General features: G+C 32.1%; 2 protein-coding genes across 2 annotated transcripts in view; both read left to right on the top strand.

Moving 5' to 3' along the window:
- The window catches only part of LOC105177806 (casein kinase II subunit alpha-2-like), a gene marked incomplete in the record, with an annotated part of 5532 nt that extends 2760 nt beyond the window's left edge, over positions 1-2772 (top strand). The window contains 6 exon segments of the mRNA XM_011101059.2: positions 834-924; positions 1264-1329; positions 1685-1767; positions 1853-1916; positions 1990-2058; positions 2469-2772. Coding sequence (XP_011099361.1) covers positions 834-924; positions 1264-1329; positions 1685-1767; positions 1853-1916; positions 1990-2058; positions 2469-2528 — 433 coding nt within the window.
- Positions 14179-16814, top strand: LOC105177805 (probable N-acetyltransferase HLS1). The gene is made up of 4 exons (XM_011101058.2): positions 14179-14912; positions 15039-15262; positions 15683-16436; positions 16621-16814. The coding sequence occupies exons 1-4, from the start codon at positions 14724-14726 to the stop codon at positions 16729-16731; spliced, it is 1278 nt and encodes a 425-aa protein (XP_011099360.1). The 5' UTR covers positions 14179-14723; the 3' UTR covers positions 16732-16814.

Genomic DNA, 23341 nt, shown 5'->3' with positions numbered 1-23341 from the left:
TGCTTCTAGGTTTGCCATCTTTCCTCCATTTTTGCTGTATTTTGTGGTATCTTACTTTTTTTATTATAGTTTCTATCTGATTCAAGTACTCCTATTAACTTGGTGATAGGGATGACCTGAGCTGGACCAACCCTTGTGGGGTTGGGTTTTGAGGTCGTAAATGGGCCTTGGGTTTCAGTCTTCATACCTGGACCTCACCTGTTAAACATGCGAGTATTAGTTCATTTTTTAGGCATTTATCCATGTGATTTATGGAGGTCTGCAGGTTTTCAGAATGAAATATGTTAAAACAAAATAAGACTTTTTAATAACACTAGGAACTAAATTGATCATCAAATCTTTGTTGAGCTATCGAGTGGTTGTTGTTTTACAGTCATATGATGTAGTATGAAAGTCAAAATTTTGTTTATATAGTAGTTTGCTACTTCTCTTGGTAGGTGGCTTAAAAGAGAGCACTTAGAGCAGTAACAATATGTAAATTAGTTGGATCTGGTAAACATTTCCCCGAAGAAGCATCACAACATTTTAGGCTGCAAGTATGTAAATTTGGCTCTGCGTTGGATTTCTAAAATTGCTATTGCAGTACAGCTGATCTTCAAGTGTCAAATTTGGCTTATTGGCTATAATTTTTTGCAGCTAGTTTATTGATGATAAATATCTTCTTTTAAATTCTGGCTTCTAATGTTTATTTTATGTATATTGCTTCTTGACAAAACATCTTAGGCAATGCATATGAGCATGAATAGCCTCTGTTGTCTGAACTGAGGTGATCTTATTGTATGTAGCTGTGTATAAGCTGTTTCACTTTCAATTTTCATACATGCCTTCTGCAGATACTTTAAGGGCCCTGAACTTCTTGTTGATTTGCAAGACTATGATTACTCCTTGGACTTGTGGAGTCTGGGCTGTATGTTTGCTGGAATGGTATGCATTTCCTTCTACTCCCTCCCTCAATATTATGTTCTACTACACATGCGAACTTTTCCAGATTTGTTTAGTATGAATTACAAATGAACCTGGACATATCATTTGGTGGTGGTCCTCTCTTGTGAAGCTGCTATCAACTGTCACCCTGTTGGATGATAGAATCCTGGAGTTTTTTCTCAGATCTGTGGGTGACAGATGATGGGGGGAGTTTAAAAACTTATACTTATATATCCTCGCTAACCCCCATCCTGATCCACTCTCCAACCCACCACCAAAGGTTATGCCAAGTTCTACTTCCATGTTGATACTCATATCGAGGGCTTGTGTGCTATGCAGATATTCCGCAAGGAGCCATTCTTTTATGGGCATGATAATTATGATCAACTAGTCAAGATTGCAAAGGTATAAACTGGAACAGGCCTCTACTAATAATTGCATTCGTTTGTGGATCCTTGAATTGTTATTTTGTAAACAAGGTTGCAGAAGCACACAGAACAAGTGACTTTTCAAGTTATGTTGGTTGCACTTCTGTGAGAGTTAATAATTCGTGCTCTCTGTCTTAATCTTTTATGGGTACACCCTGAAAACTTTAAATGGCATGCTAAGTTGCTAACCTTCTTTTCTGCATTTGCATAAGTACCAATATGAGCCTAAATGCATGTCTCATGCCACTTCAAGTTTAATTTTCCAGAATGAAGTAGGAGCAAAAATTCTTGATAATCTAATATAATAAAGCTGGTGATATAATGAATGCCAGGTATTGGGGACGGATGAGTTGAACGCATATTTGAACAAGTACCGATTGGAATTGGACCATAATCTTGCTGCCCTTGTTGGAAGGTTTAACCATATAGTACTTTTACCTTTTCTCTGTTAATGTTGGTTTGCAACCAGATAAGAACCTCTTTTTGGTGGGTCAATGTAGGCATAGCAGGAAACCATGGACCAAGTTCATCAATGCTGATAATCAACATTTGGCTGTTCCTGAGGTAAGAAAGCAGAGACACTACTGACAACCTAAGAATCATGTAACTGATAATGTATTTTTCTTTTCTTCTCAAGGCGATTGATTTTGTTGACAAATTGTTGCGATATGATCACCAAGAAAGGCCAACCGCAAAGGAGGCAATGGTATGTTCCCATCCTCTACTCACTTTCTATATGACATAGTTATAGCTAATACTTTTGGATTCTAAAGATTGTGAGAAATCCTGTTTGAAACTTCCTAATTAGGAATTGGGTCTGGCAGTCTGTAAAGTGCAAACTGTATCTTTCAAACTGAGTCAACTCTGGAATTCTTGTTTGTAATCACTGTAATTCTTGTAGAAAACATCAGTTATGTTTTCATCAGGTCAAAACAGTTGGGAAAATTACGTCGAAGCTATACTTTTTTCTCTCAATACCCAATTATAGCTTAAAATGTCAAGCGGGTGCATACGTTTTAGCTACAAGTTCAATGTACCTTGAGTTTCGGCTGTTCTAATGCTTAATCTGATCCATTTTACCGTCTTCCTTCTGAGTAACGGTTGGGGTTCATGCAGGCCCATCCATATTTCTTTCCCATTAGGAATGCAGAAAGCCGCCGTGCTCGTGGCCAATAATAAGGGGAGTCAGATGCCTTCAAGTCTTGGTGTCTAATTTTTCTTTCTTCTGTAGTATGCCTGTACTGATCGCTATACAGTTGATTGATTTCATATTGTTTCTTGTTCTTACCATCTGATTCTATGTCACAATTTTCCTAGACTTAATTCATTTGTACTTTTGTGTGGGTCCAAAATGTTTGATTTCTTGAAATCAAGATTTGTCACTGCTAATAATCGGCAGCAGAAAAAAGGCTTCTTTTTTTCTTGGTTCTTACGCAATTTAGAATTATCAAAGCTATGACATTCTTCTGGCTGATATTGAAGTAGTTGATGAAATTCTATTATCGACCACCTTTGTTTTTCTTAATTGTTATGCTACAAATATCTTGCTTTTCCCAAGTCTTGTGTTGCATTCGGATTAAATGATTTAAAATTATGGATCTTAAATTTTTAATAACAATTTTTTTTGAATTTGTTTGATGAATTTAAATTTAAAGTATTTTTAATTTCTTTTATTCTAATTTTAAATTATTTTTTGCTGAATATCGATGGATTCAACTATTTTACAAAATAATGTTATTTGGAATTATTTTTTTAAATTCAAATTCATCAATTTTAAATGCATTGAGCCATAATTCCTTGGCTTGATCCTTCAAAGGTATCATCCATGCAATATTTCATTCTTAGGTATTAGAATCGAAATCTATTATGTGTGGTGTGTGAATGTGCACGTGCAGAAACGTAGTCTCTTTGAAAACGGACAACAGAATAGAAATCGAGGAAATTAGAGTAGAGATGTTGGAATTATTAGGGTTTATTAGTATGATACTCCTTCATTCTACCGACACTCTCAAAACGTCAAACTAAGGATGTAACTCTTCACACCTATGCGGAGAAAAGCGACGCCAACATATTGTCTGTCAGACTTGAATTGAAGATTAGCTAGCATGGGCTCCTACTTAAATTGAAGAAGTATGTTCGTGAGCGTGTAATATAAATGTTTATTAATTTATTATTTTTTCTTTTACAATTCTTCTTTTTTAATATTTAAATTAAGTTGATTTTAAATAAAAAATAACAAATAATTTCTTACGAAAACTGTGCAAGTTATTGGTAAAAATTGTAGATATTAAGCTGTATTTTAATTAAACCCTGATTTAAGTTTTTTTTCTACTTTTGATTTTACTTTTAGACACTCAACATAAACTAGTGCCTATTTTCAACTTTTTTTTTTTTTATACACAATGTATTCTCAGTATAAAAGCAAAACATTGCAAACACCCACCGATTTGTGATCATTGTAATTTTGATAGAGCAGTTTTGGTCTTATAGTTGCAGAATTCCAGGCATGTTTTTTGGCATGAATTATAGTCTGCTGTAATTATAAGTTATACGAGAAAACCAATTATACTTTGGAGTGAGAAAGTGCCGAAATCATTTTTATTTGCCTTCCCATCTCTGTCATTTCTCAATCCATAAACACTTACTTGAAAAGCTGCACATAGAAGGCGGTTATAATTATCGCCAAGACAACAACAGTTTTACATAGTTATCCAACTCTGGTTTAGGACAAATCTTCAGTAATCATTTCTCCACCACATCTATTTGAAATTATCTTAAACTCTGTCTAGATGGAGCATCTCAAATTTTATGGATTTTCTTAATTTTTCATTTGATTGAGGTTTTGAATTCGAGTTTCACTCTTATGTACTCCTTTCGCTTTTAAAATAGTTTGAAATTGACAACTGAAATAAAAAAAAAATAAAGGAAGAAAAATTCGAATTTGAGAAGAAGAGGAAAGGAAAACAGAGGAAAAGAGGATAGATGAGTGATCGGGTTGAAAGATGAGTGATGATAGAGACATGTCACTGAGGAAGCCTTGCCCAGTCCCAGTCACACTCTCAGTGCCCACTCTTTGAATTAAACACCTTCTCCCCTGCCCAATTATTACAGCTTCAGATTATGTGTGGGGTCCTTTTGTCTATCTATATATTATATAAATGTAATATTAATTTTATTTTTCTAACAAAAAAAACCCACGTAACAACTATATAATTAATTATTTAGTAGAAAAATTAAAATGCATGAAGTCCAAGAAGAAGATTCTGAACCACCTCAGGAATCCGACATTGTTTCAACCCCTGACCCTGTTGAAGTGCAGAAGACTTGACCGATCACCAACCCCCAAGAAAGAAATAAAACTAATTTTCAACTTGCCTTCGGTCCCAAAGTGAACGTCCAAACATGAACCTTAAAACATGAGTGAAGTGCTTCCTTGTCTCCTCCTCATCCCGCTTATCATCAGTAACAACCTGCATTTGTTAAGGACCATGTTTGACTAGAACCCTAAAAATGCTCGACTAACTACGAAGCCCGTCATGCCTACCTTGTCTAATTAATTATCAACCTGACACTGTCCAACTCTATGTATGACCTGCTGTTAACGTGATCACAACATTGATTAATTAATATTTTTGTTTGCATGGAAGAATTGCCAGGTTCATTTTCACATCATTAATTGAAGTTTGGGCAGGTCCAATTAGGAGCATCTGATCTGGTTATATATATGCTTTTTAAGCATGTTTTTCATGATCTCGTGTATCATTACATCAATGTGTCAAACTTATATCAGTTTTTCCAATTCACAATGACATGTCATTCCAATTCCCTGGATTTTTGGATACTACTGCACAAACAAGGCATGAAAGTGGAGACATATATATATATATATATATATTGTGCATATATAATACGAGTACGACAGAACGAGGGCCGCATTATGACTATGTTTACATGTTTTGTCCTCTCTAAACTAAGTTCTTTCAACATTATTTAATTTTTCAAGCTCGAACGTTCAAAGCTGCATCATCTGGAACGGCAATATGATTTCTTGGCACGGCAATATGCTAGTTCCAGACAAGTCATAAAGATACAAATGATGATTTCTTGGCACGTAAGTGCTTAACTGTGATAAATTCGTTTAGAAATGTCTCCACAAATTCTTACCAACGATCAAGATTGATCACATCTCCTACTTCTGCATGTGACCACTGTTCGGACAACATATTTGCGCTCCACTATTAACGTGGCTTAAATCGCACGACTTATATATTTTCACAATTCTATATATAAACATCTCCCGACACGATCTAAATTAGAGATGCTAGCTATATATGTCGTATGCGTGTACTGTAGTTAGGTACGTACGTTCTTGTTAGGTGTTATGTTAAAAGGGTCGTCGTCAAAGCATCAATAATATATATATAAATGATGTAAGAAAGAAACAAAGGTCTTGGTCTTGTGTAGTCAGTTCTCTAATCTTCGGGCAGATATGGAATCAGTTGTTGCCGGGTGGGTCAAACTGACATTGGTGACAACCAACCAAACCAACAAGTGGCGAATCGCCGGATTCATGCATGCCCCCCATATATATATATCTACCCTGTAATAATTTCTCCAAGCACTATGAATTAAGTATGGTGATTAGTTCAATTGTTGTCCCAATTAACTATAATAATCTCCCATGCAATATGCATCATTCCTCGAGCCACACACCCGGTCAACCTGTTCAAACCTTTGCTTTCCAACGGCCTCACACAAAACATCCTTTTTGTTTATTTTTTTTTACAACTAAATGCTTTGTTTAGTTTTATTTTAATTTTTCTTGGTATTTAATTGCTAATCCTGCAACCACAATCTTTAAAATACTATATCCTAATATACAGGGCAAAAATGTAATTTAGTCGTTGCTTACGTGGCTACTGGACTGCTTGGATGCTTGATCAGCAAAACCCTAATTTTATCTATGTGAACAACTTCCTACAGGTTAGATAAATCTGGCCATCGATGCAAAAATTAGTGAAATATGGTACAACTTAGTTTTTATATATTTTTTTTCGATCTTCGAAAAATATATCGAGAAAAACACTTTAAAAATAAAATGAAACAAAATCCACGATTCCAGCTGCTAAATAATTGTCCAAGTACGCAATTAGCAACATCATCGTAGACAAGATCCTTTTCTTAAACAAAAACCACCATTCATTCCAAATTCTTGTCTACCAAATTTTTTGCCCTAAATTCTCTCTATGGTAATAAAAATAATTGTGGGTGTGAGTTGGCATGTAGTGAGGAAGAAGAAGAAGAGGGGAACATAGGGTTGCAGGATATGAGGGGTTAATGTTTGAGAGGGGGCCTACAAATGTTGTCGTGCTTGGTGTTAATTATTCATTCGAATATGATTGGGTGGAAAAGCACGTACGGATTAAGAGATAGGTAACGGAAAGGGAACAAGATCCCCGCCCTTATCAACCCGAGGCTTTTGTCTACCTATTTCTCTCTAATTCTTACAACCAAAGAAAATTAAAAAAAAAAGAAAAGAAAAAAGATACCACTTGTCTCTAATATTTGTTATTTTCTTTCATTTGATTTTTTTTTTAATAAAATCATATACCTAATGAAGACTTACCAAACTCTCCGACTATTGTGTCTAGTCCTGCGTTCTATTGTATTTGCTTTGGCTCGATTTTAGTTAAGTAGTACCATTTATAACAAGAAATTGTCTCTAATAATGTGTTTAAACATGCACAGTCAATGTGTGTATATAATTTTTTTCAAATTTATAAAAATATAGCTTAAATAATTTTAGATATTTTTCTATATCTTTTTAGATAATAAAAGAAATAGTTATAGAAAATAAAAAAAAATCGAGAATTGGTGATAGTAAAAAAAAAAAAAAAAGTCCAGATAGTTTTATGATGAGATAAATATTTAATAAAGAGAGTAAATTAATAATAGATCTATATTTCATATATAATAAATGGGAGTATATATTTAATGAGGATGGTGATGATGTGATTCCTACGTAATCTTGAAACCCGACAATCAGCAGATGTCGTCCTCTCTTCGTTTTACTCAAATATTGTATTACAGCCAGGTGATGGTGATGACCTAATCTCCATAAAAATTTTAAGTTAAGAATTGGTTTATATATATATAATTAATTCACCTGTTATTTCATAATTAATAATTCTTAATCAACCATCCCATTAACTGATCAACCATAAATATCAAACAGCCGAAAGATCCAAACCATTGCACTAATATTTAATGATGAATTAATAATTATTTCAATGATGAAATTATAATACTTTCTCGTTTCAACATCCTCGTCCTTACATGCATCTATACTATTCCACATTCTTAATCGAGATATTTCTTCTAACTCACTCGCAAACACATTCTATCTCATATTTTTTTTATGTCAGAGACAGTTCATTACATCATTATTCATATTAAAGTATAAAAAATTAATCATTACATCAACATAACTACAAATTAATTAGTACATGGAAAAGCTATATTAACAAAGAAGATAAGTATTATTATAAAATTAGACATATTTTCATATTTATAACAGTTTTTAGTTGAGATATTTTTTTTATTTAATATAATTAGATTTTGATCTTTCCATTTGAACGAAACTTCACTGTCAGACTCTATCGTATTCATCATGTATGAAACTTCAGTTCCTCATTTGTGATGTATTTAAAATCTGTATATGATTGAAAATTTGTTGGACTCATCAAATATATATGACACTTAATAAAAGGTAGCATCAAAGTGGTAAAAGAGAGAATGGTGTGGACCACATTGCTTAATGGCAAAGTTCATTAATCTTAAAAAATATGAAAGAAACCCTCTCTTGTCCAATACTGATCGATCATCATCCCATTACACATATCATTACACAATAAAAGTTGATTTGCAGACATAATCATGAGAAATGAAGAAACCTCCGCTACGGACAACTGAAATCCACCAACACAATGATACTAACACTCATGATTTCTCATGTGGTTGCCATCCTTGTCACCAACATATATACATACATACATAATAACACTCATATATATATATATATATATATATATATGGTCATTAATTACTTCAATTATTGTTAATGTAATTGTATTCTTTCAACATCCATCTTCATTGATCAATGTCACTGTCATTTCTTTTCTTTTATATTGTGGGCATGTCTATTAATTATGTATGTATGTATTTAGTGATCAAATTTTATTAATGAATGCAGCATGAAAAATGACATCTAGCTATGTCGTGTCCTATGTTAATTGAATAATTACCTGGAAAAGCATTTCGGGCTGAGCCAAGTGCGCCCATGGAAGAGTAATGGAAGTTGTCTCTAGTGGTAATGACTCACTATCAGATTCATCATCTTGTAATGGATCAGAAGGTTCATTATAAGTGCAACCACTTGTCTGTGTGGGTTCACATCTTGTTCATATCTGGCTATTAATCTATTTTCTAATAATTATTAGTTAGATTAACTATATTTTTTATACTATAACTTAATTATTTGATATTTTCTTTCTTTAATTTTTTCATATATATAGCATTTTTAATCATTTTATAAATTAAAAAAATATAAGACCAAAAATGTTATATATCCTTGAAAGTTAATGAACAAAAATGATGTCAGAATTGGACCAATATAGTAATAATAGTTCCAATATTAAAATATCATGTGAGAGGTACATGCATTTTTCCAATAAGAAGGGTGAATTTCGATGAATTGGAATTTAAAAAGATGCAGGAACGAAATACTATTCTAAAAAGTTAAAGGACAAAAACTCCATATAAACTAAGTTAGGGGATTAAAAATACATTTAAACAATTACTTTGTTTGCTGTATTAATTAATTATAAATATTTAATCTATTATTTATTAATAGTTAAAATTCATAATGGAATCATAATCAATATACATATAACTGAATCACTTACTAGTACATTGAATTTGTTTTGCCATAATATGAAAAACAGCTGGTGCTGATTAATAATTTCTAATCATTACAAACCTAATTCATTAAATGTTTATTTTATAACTAATATTATATTTTTTGAACTAGGTGCTTATGTGATATGATACTGAGCCAATCAATTGAGAGTACAACGTGTGAGGATTAATTTGTGTAAGAAACATTATGTATTGATGATTGATGCTATGATCAAGAATATGTACATATATAGTTTTTTAAAAGAATATATGCAAAAAGTACAAAAAATTATATTACATATTACTAGAAAAATATAATTTAAATAAACTAACATTGGGCACGAACAGGATTTGAACCTAATACATTAAAAATATATGTTATATTTTAGACACTTTAATTGTAAACCATGAAGTTAATTTAAGAGCAAAATGCTTTTTTAGTCCCTACTAAAATAAGGGTAGAATTTATTTTGGTATCATAAATATGACAGATGTCGGATTTAGTTCTAAAAAACTCATAATCATGTATTTTTAGTCCTAAAAAAATATGTGCATTGTGATTTTGGAACTAAAAAGATATTATTTGAAACTAAAAAGGCATTCTGATCTTGGGACTCAAAATGTGTGATTTTGAATTTTTTGGGACTTAAAGCATCATTTACCATAGTTGTAATACCAAAAAAAAATTACCCTTATTTTATGGGACTACAAAAATATTTACCCCTTAATTCAATGTATGGTATCTAACCATGATATGAAAAATTGTTTATTTACTGTGCATAGATCAGAAAAATTCAGTTGGTCTATTTTTAAATTTATTATTTTTTAGTAGATATATGTTTTACAATTTGATCAGTTCAATATCTTTGGATTCAATGACAATTTCAGTTGAAGCGTTTGACCAAATATTGTCAAGAAAATTAAAATTTTAAGTAAACATTAAAAAAAAGAGAGCTATATGGAACTAATAAAAACAAATTGAGTTTTCGCTACACTATAAATGACTACGACTATAAAGTATAGTTAATAAAATCAAAGCAAAAATTAAAATTTTTATCACAATTAATTAATAATTAGTATAATTTTTAGCCATAATTAAAACATTTGTCATGGTTTTAACCATGGCTAATATTTTGGTCACACTTTTAGAAACAACGGCTAATAGCCATTGCAAAGCTGTAGTTGATTTATACTTACCATAATTTTTATCTTTTGACTATAATAATTAAGTGTAGCGAAAAATAATATTTTTTCTAGTGAAAATAATGGCATAAACCCGGATTTATGCGATTTCCCACAATACGCTTTCTAATTATTCGTTTATCTCATACAATTTATCCTTAGAAATACACCTAGAATTTTCAGTTTAATATCAAGGCAATATTTAAATTTCTCGGCTACTTAAAACGCTATCCAAATTGAAATAAAATTCTTATTTATAAATAAGCTTTAAATTAAAATTAAAACTAACAATAATAAAAAAAAAATTGGGTATTATACTAATGATGTCTTAGCGTAATATATAGTTAGAGTTAAATCTGAGGTCTCATTAATAAATTTGAAGTCATGATCATGACAGTATTACAAAATATGATATTAGCAAAATATTAAGTATATCACTACAAATATATATTAAGTGATAACAATTCTTATATCGCGATATAATTATTAATAATAAAAATTGTGTATAAAATTATCACTAAATACAATTAGTGATACATCTATAATGACAACTCAACAACACCACAATATAGTAATAACTTTATTTGTTGTCACTCGGTCGTCACTATACATATATAGTGATAATTTTGTGCATATTTTTGCCACTAATTCTTGTTATTATAATTTTTATAATAATTATTAAAATTATAAATTTATTATTGTGACAAAATAAACATTCTTGTCACTAAACATATAATCTGTGAAAATATTAAAATTGTCACTCTTTTTTGTTTGTCATTAATTTTTTATTTTTTGTATTACGGGTTTGAATCCTACAGGACGTGTAGGTATTTATTTCACTTTTTATGTTAATTATTTTAATTTTTTATTTTTACTAATCATATTAATATATTGATTGAATGAGCTCTTACATAATGTATCGAAATGAACTATTATAATTTATTTATTATTATTAATAAAAAAACGAGTATTCTAAATATTAACTGATAATGGGGAAGGCACCTCCCAATTGAAAAAAAAGATTAAAGGAAAATAAAAATGGAGAATTAATGAGTGATGATTGTGGTGGGAATAGGAAAGTCCATGATACATAATGGTGTGGGGGCGTAGCAGCGAATGAGGTTCACTCATCCCCACCCTAAAAGCCCTTAATCATTGAACAGTTTTGACAATGATTAGGTATTTTCAGCAACTGCCCACCTCATCACTACAACCTATTAAATATGTCTCCATTAACAATTCCTTCCCCTTTCCCTTTCACTCCTCGCTCATCAAATATTTTACTAGAATTAAGTTTCATCCATTCAATTTCATTATAAATTTATATTAAATATGATATATCTAATTAATTATTTTTATAACAATTACTTACACAATATATATAATATATTTATCATAAAATTAATTTATATTTTGCCAAAATTTAGAATAAAATTAATTATATTCCGGATCAATATTAAAGAGTTAAATCCGTCGTAACAAATATAACTAAGAGATAAATTGAAAAGAATGTCCCTGATTTATAACTTAATTATTTTTAAATTAAATTAATTCAAATAAAAAATTATAAATAAATTCTTATATGATCAAAATACTATCAAAAGAATTGGTTGAAATTTTAAACTAGGCTGATTATCTATTTACTATTTGTTTTAAGTGATAACGATGGACTAATTATTATTATTTTTGAATAAATTGATAACGAATCATCTATATTAAAATATCTATATCTAATAACTATCGATAACTATTATATCATATACTAATTATTAATATTAAATAATTATAACTAATCAATAATTACTATTAAAATAGAATGTTAACTACAGTACTTACTATTAAAACAAAATAACATTCTACACACTTCACCAATTGAGTTAAGTTTTATTAACAATGATCTATTTACTATTATCGAGGAACTTAATTATATGGTTTCAGTCTCCAAGATAATGAGATGATTGGTAAAGCTGATGCCTCATAATCAAAAAGTTATAAGTTCAAATGTGGGTGTTTGTCTACTTTGATAGTAGTTTATTATTTTTTGTCCTGTTTAAATGTATTCATTGATACATTGAATTAATTTTTAAATCTGAATTATATTAAATAATATTATGAAAAAAAATATGATCCAAACATTTTATTTTAATAGTTTATAAATCAGTCTCCTAAAATATCTTTTATAAGATCTTTGTTTATAAACTTATCTACAGAATATTTGAATTCATTATTATAATAAAAACAGAGATTATGTCAAAAATACATATATATTTTTAATTGGTAGTGATGTGTACATAATATTTGATGCAGCATCAAAAATCAAACAGTGGATAATAACTTGAAGAATTATGATTAATATATGAAGGGCTGATTAAGAGAGAGAGACGCAAAAATTGTAGGATATAAAGAAGCAGTTGTTGGAAGTCGCTGTCATGTCGTGATCTAATTATGATAATTACATGTAGTTAGATAAATTCAATTTCAAAATATGGTGATCGGGATGGTTTTGGAACATCTAACTGAAACCACTCAAACTGTTGCTGAGTTTCTACATCTCAGAAATAATTCGGTAGAGTCGTCATAAAATAAACCCGACTTTCATTTTATTTTTATTTTTTTAAATAATGGTTTAAAAACCATAGATTGAAAATCTTAAGGGCTGAATAGAGCAGATATTAATCCTGGCCGTCCCTACACACCATATGTTTATAATTTCTTTTTAAATAAAATATATGATATATCACGTTAAATGAAATAGAAGATGCAATATGATTTAGAATATAAGATTCAGTCCATTCATTAAAGATGTCGACAACGACATAATTGATTTCTCTCCTCAAGTGTGTGATCTATCAGCCTGTTAGGTTAAATAAAAAGACGCATTTGCAAGTTACTTAACAGAGCATCAGAATTATATATAAGTCTTTTTTTTTTTTTCTTAAATAAGTTTGAGATTATAGGTTTGAATCTCACTGGACCTGCGGATATTTATTTCACTTTATGTGAATTGATTGTAATTAATTTATTTCTTAGTGGTTAATTATATTGATATTAAATCGAATTGATGTATTATTTAATTGCTCAATTTTTTGAAATTAAAAATATATAATGTAATCATATAATCTATATAAAAAAAGGAGTACTTGACATTACTTTTAAATTTTGGTTTGTAACCGATAACTAACTATACATTATCAAAATTTGAAAGAATTATGAAACAGTGTTGAAGGAATTAAGGAAGCAGATAGTGAGATAGCTAAAAATTACCAAAACTTTATTATTCAGTGATAACTAACATAATCAGAATCAAACACCCTCCGCCTCCTATTTATACAGAAAAGCAGCAAGTAGAATTTTGCAATAGCCATAGCCGCAAATTCTTGTTCCACCTCTTTTGTATCTTTCTCCTGACATAGGAATTAAGGATCAAAACTGATTTTCCAATTCTCAACGGGGAGCTATAAATTTTCAAAGGAAGGAGATGTTGGACCACTGGATCGTCCCTCTGTTCCCGTCTCCTTTGTGATGATTAACAATAATTTATGTAACGTATAGAATGAGCAGCAGTTGGTATGGAGTGGAAAGAGAGATGGAAATAGAATAGACAGAGACTTGTTCAGTAATTAATAATATTAAAACTAGTAGTGTTTGAGCTAGGCAAGTGAGGGTTTGGATTTATGTGGGATGGTGGTTTGGAAGGAAGTGAGGCATTCTAAGCCAGATAAATTTCAGTTGTTGTTAATGGATTTTATGAGTGCAGAACAATAATTGTAGAGCACACCAAATAGTTTTTTGCTTTATATTTTAATTTGGTTGCAAGAATTGTCAAGTATAAAAAGGGCAGCAAATGAAGCACTTTCCTCGCTCACAAAAGTAGAAAACGATCGGAGTTGTTCTCACAAAAATACCAGCCTCAAACCAACAAACACCGCTCTCGCTCCTTTTCTTGTTTTTTTACTTGTATTTCTCTACATCTTCTTTCTTTCTCTCTGTCTGTGGCCCTTTTCAGCTTCAAATCCTTTTCTGTTCGCTGCTCTTCCTTTTGTTACTTCAAAAACACGTTATTTTAGGGCCTGGAATTCCGCAGCCTGGGAAAAGCTGCTACTTTTAGCCTACCCTCACCCGCCCTATATATATATCACTACTTGATGATCATGTTATCCTCAGCGAGCTAACCAACTACCACAACTGACTATCTTTATATGCACTTGCCTGTATAGATAGATAGAGGAGAGAATGGTGGTGGAGGGCGGCGTGGTGGCGGTGGTGTTGGTTAGAGAATATGATGCGGATAAAGACAGGACGGCGGTGGAGGAAGTGGAGAATAAGTGTGAGGTTGGGCCCAGTGGCGAACTCTCCCTGTACACCGATCTCTTAGGTGACCCCATTTGCCGGGTCCGCAATTCCCCTGCATATCTCATGCTGGTTAGTTCATCAAGAAAAATCGGCCTTATTCTCTCTCTTTCTCTCTCTCTCTCTCTCTCTATATATATATATATAGCTGTTGTGTTGTTGCTAACATGGTGTGATTGAATTATACGTGTGTTTCAGGTGGCGGAGATGGTGGTGTTGGGCGGCGGAGGGGACGAAGAGAGGAGAGAAATAGTTGGGATGATTAGGGGTTGCATCAAAACCGCTACATGCGGCACAAAGCTCTCAAGAAATGGCAAAAACTGCACTGTCAAACCGAAAACCCCTCAACTTCAACCCGTACCCCTCCCAATCTATACCAAGCTTGCGTATATCTTAGGCCTTCGTGTCTCTCCATCTCACAGGTACTACAACAGCTTCAATTCCCTGTTCCATATATATATATATATATGTATATATAAACCCTCCATATTTTCATACTGAAAACGAAGCCTTGTCATATTTGCATATGGAATTCAAGAACGATCAAGTGGTTTCCAAAAATGGATTTTTCGGGAGACCCTTTTGCTAGACCACCTAATTATTACCTTGCCTCCCATTTTTTTCATTTTTTTATTCCTTCCATCCTCTGTTCACACTAAAAATATATATAAACTGAGAACTTATGTTTCTATATGCGTGACATATATTCTTTCTTAAATCTTCTTGATTCTTGTAGGGTCAATTTGTCTTTTCTTTTTTCAAATGAAGGGGGAAAAAAAGAAAAGAAAAGAGGAAATATACTTTTGTCTTAGTTTAAGATTCTTGTTTTTGACGTTTTGCAGGAGAATGGGAATTGGATTGAAGCTTGTGCGTAGAATGGAGGAATGGTTTCGAGAAAATGGAGCTGAATATTCTTACATGGCTACGGAAAATGACAACCAAGCATCCGTTAAACTCTTTACTCAAAAATGTGGTTATTCCAAGTTCCGTACCCCGTCCATTCTAGTCCAGCCCGTTTTCGCCCACCGGCTCAGGCTCGATAAACGTTTCACGATCATCAAACTCGGCCACGCGGACGCCGAGACCCTATACCGCCGCAGGTTTTCCTCCACCGAGTTCTTCCCGCGCGACATTGACGCGGTGCTGAACAACAAATTGAACCTGGGCACTTTCCTCGCCGTGATGAAGGGATCGTACGACGCGGACACCTGGCCTGGCGCGGACGAGTTTCTGGCGAGTCAGCCCGAGTCGTGGGCCGTGCTCAGTGTGTGGAACTCCAAGGACGTATTCAGACTCGAGGTCCGTGGCGCTTCGCGCTTGAGGAAAGCGCTTGCTAAGACCACGCGGATGCTGGACCGGGCGGTTCCATGGCTACATCTCCCGTCGGCGCCGGAGGTTTTCAGGCCGTTCGGGTTTCACTTTCTGTATGGGCTGGGCGGGGAAGGCCCAAACGCTGTGAAGATGATCAAGGCCTTATGCGGGCTTGCCCATAACCTGGCCATGGAGCGAGGGTGCGGAGTGGTGGCGACAGAGGTGGCAAGCCGGGAGCCGCTGAGATTAGGAATCCCCCATTGGAAAAGCCTATCGTGCGCCGAGGTTTCATTTCTTGTATGGGCTTGGAGGGGAAGGCCCAAACGCGGCGAAGTTTATGAGGGCCCTATGTGGGCTGGCCCATAACTTGGCCCAAGAGCATGGCTGCGGAGTGGTGGGCACGGAGGGGGCAAGCCGCGAACCGCTCAGGGTAGGAATACCCCACTGGAAGAGCCTATCGTGCGCCGAGGATCTATGGTGCATCAAGCGGTTGGGGGAAAACTACAGTGACAGGTCTGTCGGTGACTGGACAAAGTCACCACCTGGTCTGTCCATTTTTGTCGATCCCAGAGAGTTCTGAGTCCTAACATCTAGTGTCTTGTTTTTAGGCTAAAAAAGAATCTAATTTAGCATAAAAATAAAAATAGATGTCCCTTTTTATTTTATTTTTTAAATAACTTTTAACTTACAGCACAATGGAAGGGTTGAGAAGATATGGATGAACTTTTGTTGTGTAGTTTTGTAAAAAGGGAATATCCCTGTCTTCTTTTCTTTTCTTTAATAAAAATAGTTAAAATAATAATGGAATATTTGCTCTTTCTTTGCTAATTTGTTCTTGAAAAGATCCACTTAGAATGTGAAGTGGGATTACCTGTTGTGTTATGGCCATCTTTTTAGTAATATAGTGTAAAGAGTGACATATCATTATCATCATCATCATATATATAAAGCCCAGATGTGGACATATACGAATATGTGATTCCAGGTATATACCTGAAAACATATGTGTTGGCAATCTTTATTGTTTTTTATGACATATATTGGACAAACACAGGGGCCCCGCCATGAAATTGTGAACGCCAGAAACCTTGTTTTTGGGTCGGACAAATGTACCAACTTGATCAAACACTAATCTTATTACTATTTATATATCTTACTCTATTACCATATCATCATGTCTACCTATATTATTATGTGTATACAAGGAGGACATGAGAGAAAGAAAGAAGGATTGTGTTTTTTTCTAGTACATATGTCTAACTTTTAATAATAGAAAGATAGATGAGTTGAGCTCGTCTTATACGTATTACAACTATGAGGATAAAGCTGATGCGAAATATTTTTTTTGTCAAAAGTAATTGAGATATTACTCAATTTGATTATTATAATCTTGCAGACATTGTATCAGATATTATGAATTAATCATCGTCGAACCATAACATATACACCTAGAAACAATAGCGTAGCTTTACGTCTACAACGAACTTTGAACTGTCGCAAAAAGGAACAAACCAATGATTTACACACAACGTGTAATTTTGGGTGTGTACGTGTATGTTGGATGTATGAAAAAAAAAAAAAGAATTTTAAACGATCGTTATTGATTATTGTTGATGGTGAAAATAAGATAGATATATATATATGGGGGAGGATAGGCATAATTCATAACCATATGATGATTGATATTTTGATAGTGAAAGAAGGAAGGAGGAGTTGGAGGGTTGATTTTGGAAGAGACAAGAAAGTAAAGGCCATACTTCTTTTGAAGGCGTCTACTGCTGCTTGTGCTAAAAAGGCAGTGAAAGGCGCAGGTGAAAACTATTTTACTTTGTTATTTCCTTCACCTGCCTAACTACTCCCATTTCTAGATATGTACATTTTGACCAAGACTACTATCAATACTCCATTATTATTAACACAATTACGTTCTTCTTTAAATAATTTAATCGAAAAGGCATAGGGTCCATGTTTCGATTAAGTGGTAAGTTTGAAATTTTACAACCGACTACAGATTATAGGTTTCGATGAACATGTGTATCAGTAATTTCTTGTATTTTCTTGAATGTATGTTTTGATTTGAAATTATTAATTATGTTTTGAATAATGTTAAAAATTATTTCATTAATATTAAATTATATCAGACTACATAAATTATGATTAAAGTAATGATTTGGTGTGTAAATAGTTAATCTTAATTTCCCTGTTATTAGGGAGCTAGATAAATTGTTTTATTTGTGGTTAGTGATGATTTTACGTGGAGTAGGAAGAGAGTTTTGAAACTGAAAATGCGCAGAGAAAGCGTCATATATATATAATGTGTGATATATAGAATGATGGGATAGTTGAAGAGGCAAACTGAAAGTGAATGGGATTAATTGTTGTGTTGATGAGACAGAACAAATGCGAGCGCGACCACCAGATGACGTTAGTCGTGCAAACTTTCGATTCTTGTCTGAATTTCGTTTGACTAACCTCAAATTCTTTTATGTGTTGTTCTATCTTGCTATGATTGCTCAATTATAGCATCAGAACATGATTGGGTGAGTTTGCATTTCACATTTCACCAAGTTATATTACAAGTTATATTGCATTGTAAATTATAATGTCATCAAACATTACGTGGATATTAGTAGATTAATTTTTAAATGACGAAAAAACATTTATAATTTTATTAAATATGAATTAAGTTGTGGAATAATATATGCATGCGGACAAAGGTGGGTTGAGTAGGAGCGGAGTGGGGGAAATGGAAATGGTGGTCACTGCTTTGATTTGTTGCAGTTGCCCCTCTTTGATGTTTCACTACTCCAGCGCCGCTTACTATTGGATAGTCAGACGTACTTGACATTTCAGAATTCACATTCTGTTCATTTCGACCTTCAAATAGCTTCCACCACTCACTTCTCTTTAACTCTTTTTTATAATTATTATGCTCCATAACCTAATGCCAATATGATCATACGCAAGAGTAGTCCTGTACGTATGTTGCAATTATAAGGTGTGTCCCCATGTGCCCAATCCACCCCTTGTTGCCCAAGCACTTCCTTGTAGTTGCACGGCAACATGGGTTTCCAGTTCCTGCATGCTTATCTAAAAGCACACAACCCTTATTAGAGGATTTCTCCATAGTTGCTACTTTTTTCTGAATAGCTATTAGAGGATAAACAAAATTTTTGTAAATCTTAGAAGAACTCCACCCTTCATCCTAAGTACGTAATTATATATTTTTATGTATTAAAAATATTAGTTAGTAATTAGATGTCTATAATGTTGCGAAAATCAATCTTATTTTTTTGGACAAAATGCTGGTTAGGTCCATTAAATAGATATCGTAATAATTTTGTGTCATTTAATTATTTTCCACTTAACATAGTTAGTTTTATATATATATAAAACTCATAGTAAAAATAATTTTGCTGTTAATGCTTTTTAATGGTATGACGCACATGACTGTCGCTGGTTGTTTTTGGAGGGAAATTCATAAAATTAATCCCATCTTAAAAAGATAATATTAATTCAAATTTTTGAACCTTCTCTCCTCTCTCTTGTACCCTTCTCTTCCATCTGAGTGCCTCTTTTGCATCTCAGATTCTATTTCTTTTTCTCTCCTCTCACCTTTATCCACTTCTACTCTATTATTTACTATTCACATTATTGTACTATATTCTTTGATTCATTTATCACTATTTCAATAAATAAAAAATAATAATTTCATATAGAATTAATATAGTTTTATATCTTACAGAAATAAATAGAGACGCTCGTATTCATATGTTTATATGATTGAAAAGCTGACTCAAAGAACAAAACCCTTTTGTGCCTCAGCTTATGCCCAATATATTGCCCAAGCCCAAATCAATACTCATTACTCTCATCATTTCAGATCAGCCCATATGCCCGGATCATCTCTTCCTTTTTATTACAATGGGGTGGGGAAAAATCTGAGTTCGAACCCGTTGGACCCTTCTTTCATTGAAAAAAGATGATGTCAATACCACCAAATGTTGATAGTCAAACAATTAGTTCAAGCGGTTTACATTTTTAAGATTCCCTACCCTAATAAACTCTGGCTTAGGAAATTTGCAAGTTTATGAACGCTCGATTCCTACTTCAATCACTTAGTGCCATCTATACAAAACTTATATGTTTCTCGTATTGCTGATAATGACAAAAAATCCATCAAAATACAAACAAGTCGTTGACTCAACACCAACTCGTCGCAACATATATTACCCTCTTCGACGAGGGCATGTGCTGGAGAAATAGAGAAGGCCACACACTCTCATTTGTTCTGGACTTGGTTCCGACGAACATCGATTTAAGCATCAAGGACTATAACTAAAATTCACCGGACAACCCTTTGGCTATGAACTGTGAGTACATGTCGTCAAATTAGACATAAGGTCGAATTAACTAGAAAGTTGCAAGCTCTTGGACGACCTGTTAGATGTCCAATCAATTTCAGATGTATCTTTCAGGACATGTTGCTTGTACTAACTAATTTAGGAACATAGATTAAGTAGTATCGCTATCAGTAACGAATATTGATATGGGTACATCTTGGAAATGTTGTATCAAGTCATTTCCATAGTATAAGGTTTAATGCAATTTATTTCATTGTGATATTATAACAAATTATTTTTTATGGAAAAAAAATAATTTATTTCCCTGTATTTTTTAAAATAAAATAATTTATCCCATGTCTCGAAAGATAAATTGCTTCATTTTAGAAAATATAGAGGGGTATATTACCAATTTTTTTCATAAGGAAGTAATTTGCATACGTGAAATATCATATAGACGTAAATTTCATTTTCCCCCATAGTATAGGTGTAATTTTGAGACAAATTTTGGATCTGTTTTATTATTTCAAGATCAGTACAATTTGGTCTTAGTGTACTCTAAGCCCTAATATATATGTATGAATTTACAATGATTCTTCATTCATTTTGATGTGTATGGTTCACGTAAAATAATACAATTAGAGAAAATCTATAATTAGTGGCCCCATGCTTCAAGTACAACTTTTACAACCCTGATATTATTACTATCTTGATTTATATTTATCTTACAACAAATCTAACTCGAGCCTCAAAGGACTAATATTAAGACTTTGACAATCTTTATAATGGAGAGAAAATAGTCGTATCTTACTTTTAAATATATTTAATTAATATAATTATGTAATATCCTCATACTCTCTATTCGCAATATCAGCACAGGATATCACAACAAGCATGACATAGGATATTCTCCGCTATCCGGGATACACCGGTATCCTACGCGCCATAGTACCTAATTTAATTCGTTTATTTTTCATATCACATCATCAATCATGTCATCATCAATTACATTATTATAAATCATTGACTATGTTCTCAACTGGATAAGCATCATCTTTTATTTCAATTTGCAATAGCAATATCACTAACTTCATCATTCTATTCTCTATAATAATTACTTAGTAATAATTTCTCATTTCGATTTTATGCAACAATTAATTATACGATCACATAATCATACAACTCTCACATCCATATATTACAAGCACATATGACACATAGTAACAATTCCATCGATATTAAGGTTATCCAATAAATAATTCATAATTAATTATATAAACAACCAATATACAACATCCACGTATGTAAATATAAATCCAAGTTCACGATCAAATATAAGAAACTAATATATATAATATATAATACTAAACATATGAATATATATAAATCCAATTAGCTATGCTTACCTAAAATCCTAAAATGCTTCAATTAACACAAGGGACTACTCAATCCTCTATTTTGTCGTCACATCCTATAATAGAGTGTTATATGTATAATCAAATATATATATATATATAATATTATAAACTCTAAATAAAATATTATATAATGTTCGTACATTTTCCATCAATCTCTTAATATTTCACTTATATTAAAATCCACCCCTATTCCATTTTCTCTTAAATAACTACACTTCCTAAGCTTTCCATATATATATTTAATTAATCAACTAACTCGTAAGACTTCATTTAATCAAACCCCTTATTATTTATTACTACTAATTTGAATATTATCTCTAAATTATCTTACCATTAAAACCCCCATTTTCCTTTCTGATAACATAATAGTTCTTAAATATAATTTTTGGACATTTCTATGAATTTTCTATCAATTTATCATTACTATATAATTTAATTAAACAATAATACATAGAACTACGTATTTGGTTAATCATTCCAATAAAATTGTGCAAAATAATTATATTAAAGATTAAATCTAATAAATCTAATATTTCAATTAATCAAAACTATCGTTTTTATATCAAGTGTGATATTTAATTCGACACTAATTTAAATAGTCAAACTCGTAAAATACTCTGATTAAATAGTACAACACTCAATATAAACTATATATAGTAAATAAACTAATTAAATAAATATAATTATATAAATTAAAATATAAATTATTACCTCCGCTGCGCATCAACTGAAGGAGGAAAAGGAAATTGTAATAGTTGTATTTAAATTATGGTTTATATATATATATATATATGTATATCATGGTGGTGGGGCGATGGGTGATGGCGCACCCTCCAATTCATTATTTCCTTTTTCTTTTTTTTTTAATTTAATTTGAACTTTTTTCAAAATATCCCTTATATCTTTTTTAATTTTCTTAATTAATATAATTCACTCTCAAATATTATAACAAATTTCAAATTAATTCATTCAAATTTTATTCTATCCTAATTTTTATGTTAATTTATTTATATTTAAATATAAATAATTATCAATTAATTTCTCAATTATGTGAAAATTTATACGAACATCACATCTTTGCCCTTCATTCAGTTTTTCTTCTATTAACTAACAACATAAAAAGTAATTTTGTTAATTATTCTAAATATATTGTCATTTTTGCATAAAAATATGTACAAAATTAAAAACATTCACTTAACACTTTTTTAAAATAAAAAGTGAAAATTAAAAAAAATAAATAAAAAGACAAAAAAATGGGTGTAAAGTGTAATGTTTTGGTAGAAAAATAGATGAAGTCTGGATTCGGGGCAAGCAGTAGGGGACCCGTATTCCCAGAGGGTCCATCACGTGGAAGCCGTGGGCGTGGGTGTGCGGGCGGGTCAAAGTCTTGAAAGGGACAAAACCAGAAACATGAAAAAGCGGGAAACTT

The sequence above is a fragment of the Sesamum indicum genome, linkage group LG15 (assembly GCF_000512975.1).
Source record: "Sesamum indicum cultivar Zhongzhi No. 13 linkage group LG15, S_indicum_v1.0, whole genome shotgun sequence".
Taxonomy (NCBI): Eukaryota; Viridiplantae; Streptophyta; class Magnoliopsida; order Lamiales; family Pedaliaceae; genus Sesamum; species Sesamum indicum.
This window is presented reverse-complemented; position numbering and strand designations above follow the sequence as displayed.

Excerpts from the sequence above, each read along its gene's own strand:
- LOC105177805 (XM_011101058.2), top strand. The coding sequence starts at position 14,724 with ATGGTGGTGGAGGGCGGCGTGGTGGCGGTGGTGTTGGTTAGAGAATAT. Across the intron at positions 15,263-15,682 it reads CGTGTCTCTCCATCTCACAG|GAGAATGGGAATTGGATTGA; the intron begins GTACTACAACAG and ends GACGTTTTGCAG. Across the intron at positions 16,437-16,620 it reads AAAGCCTATCGTGCGCCGAG|GATCTATGGTGCATCAAGCG; the intron begins GTTTCATTTCTT and ends TCGTGCGCCGAG.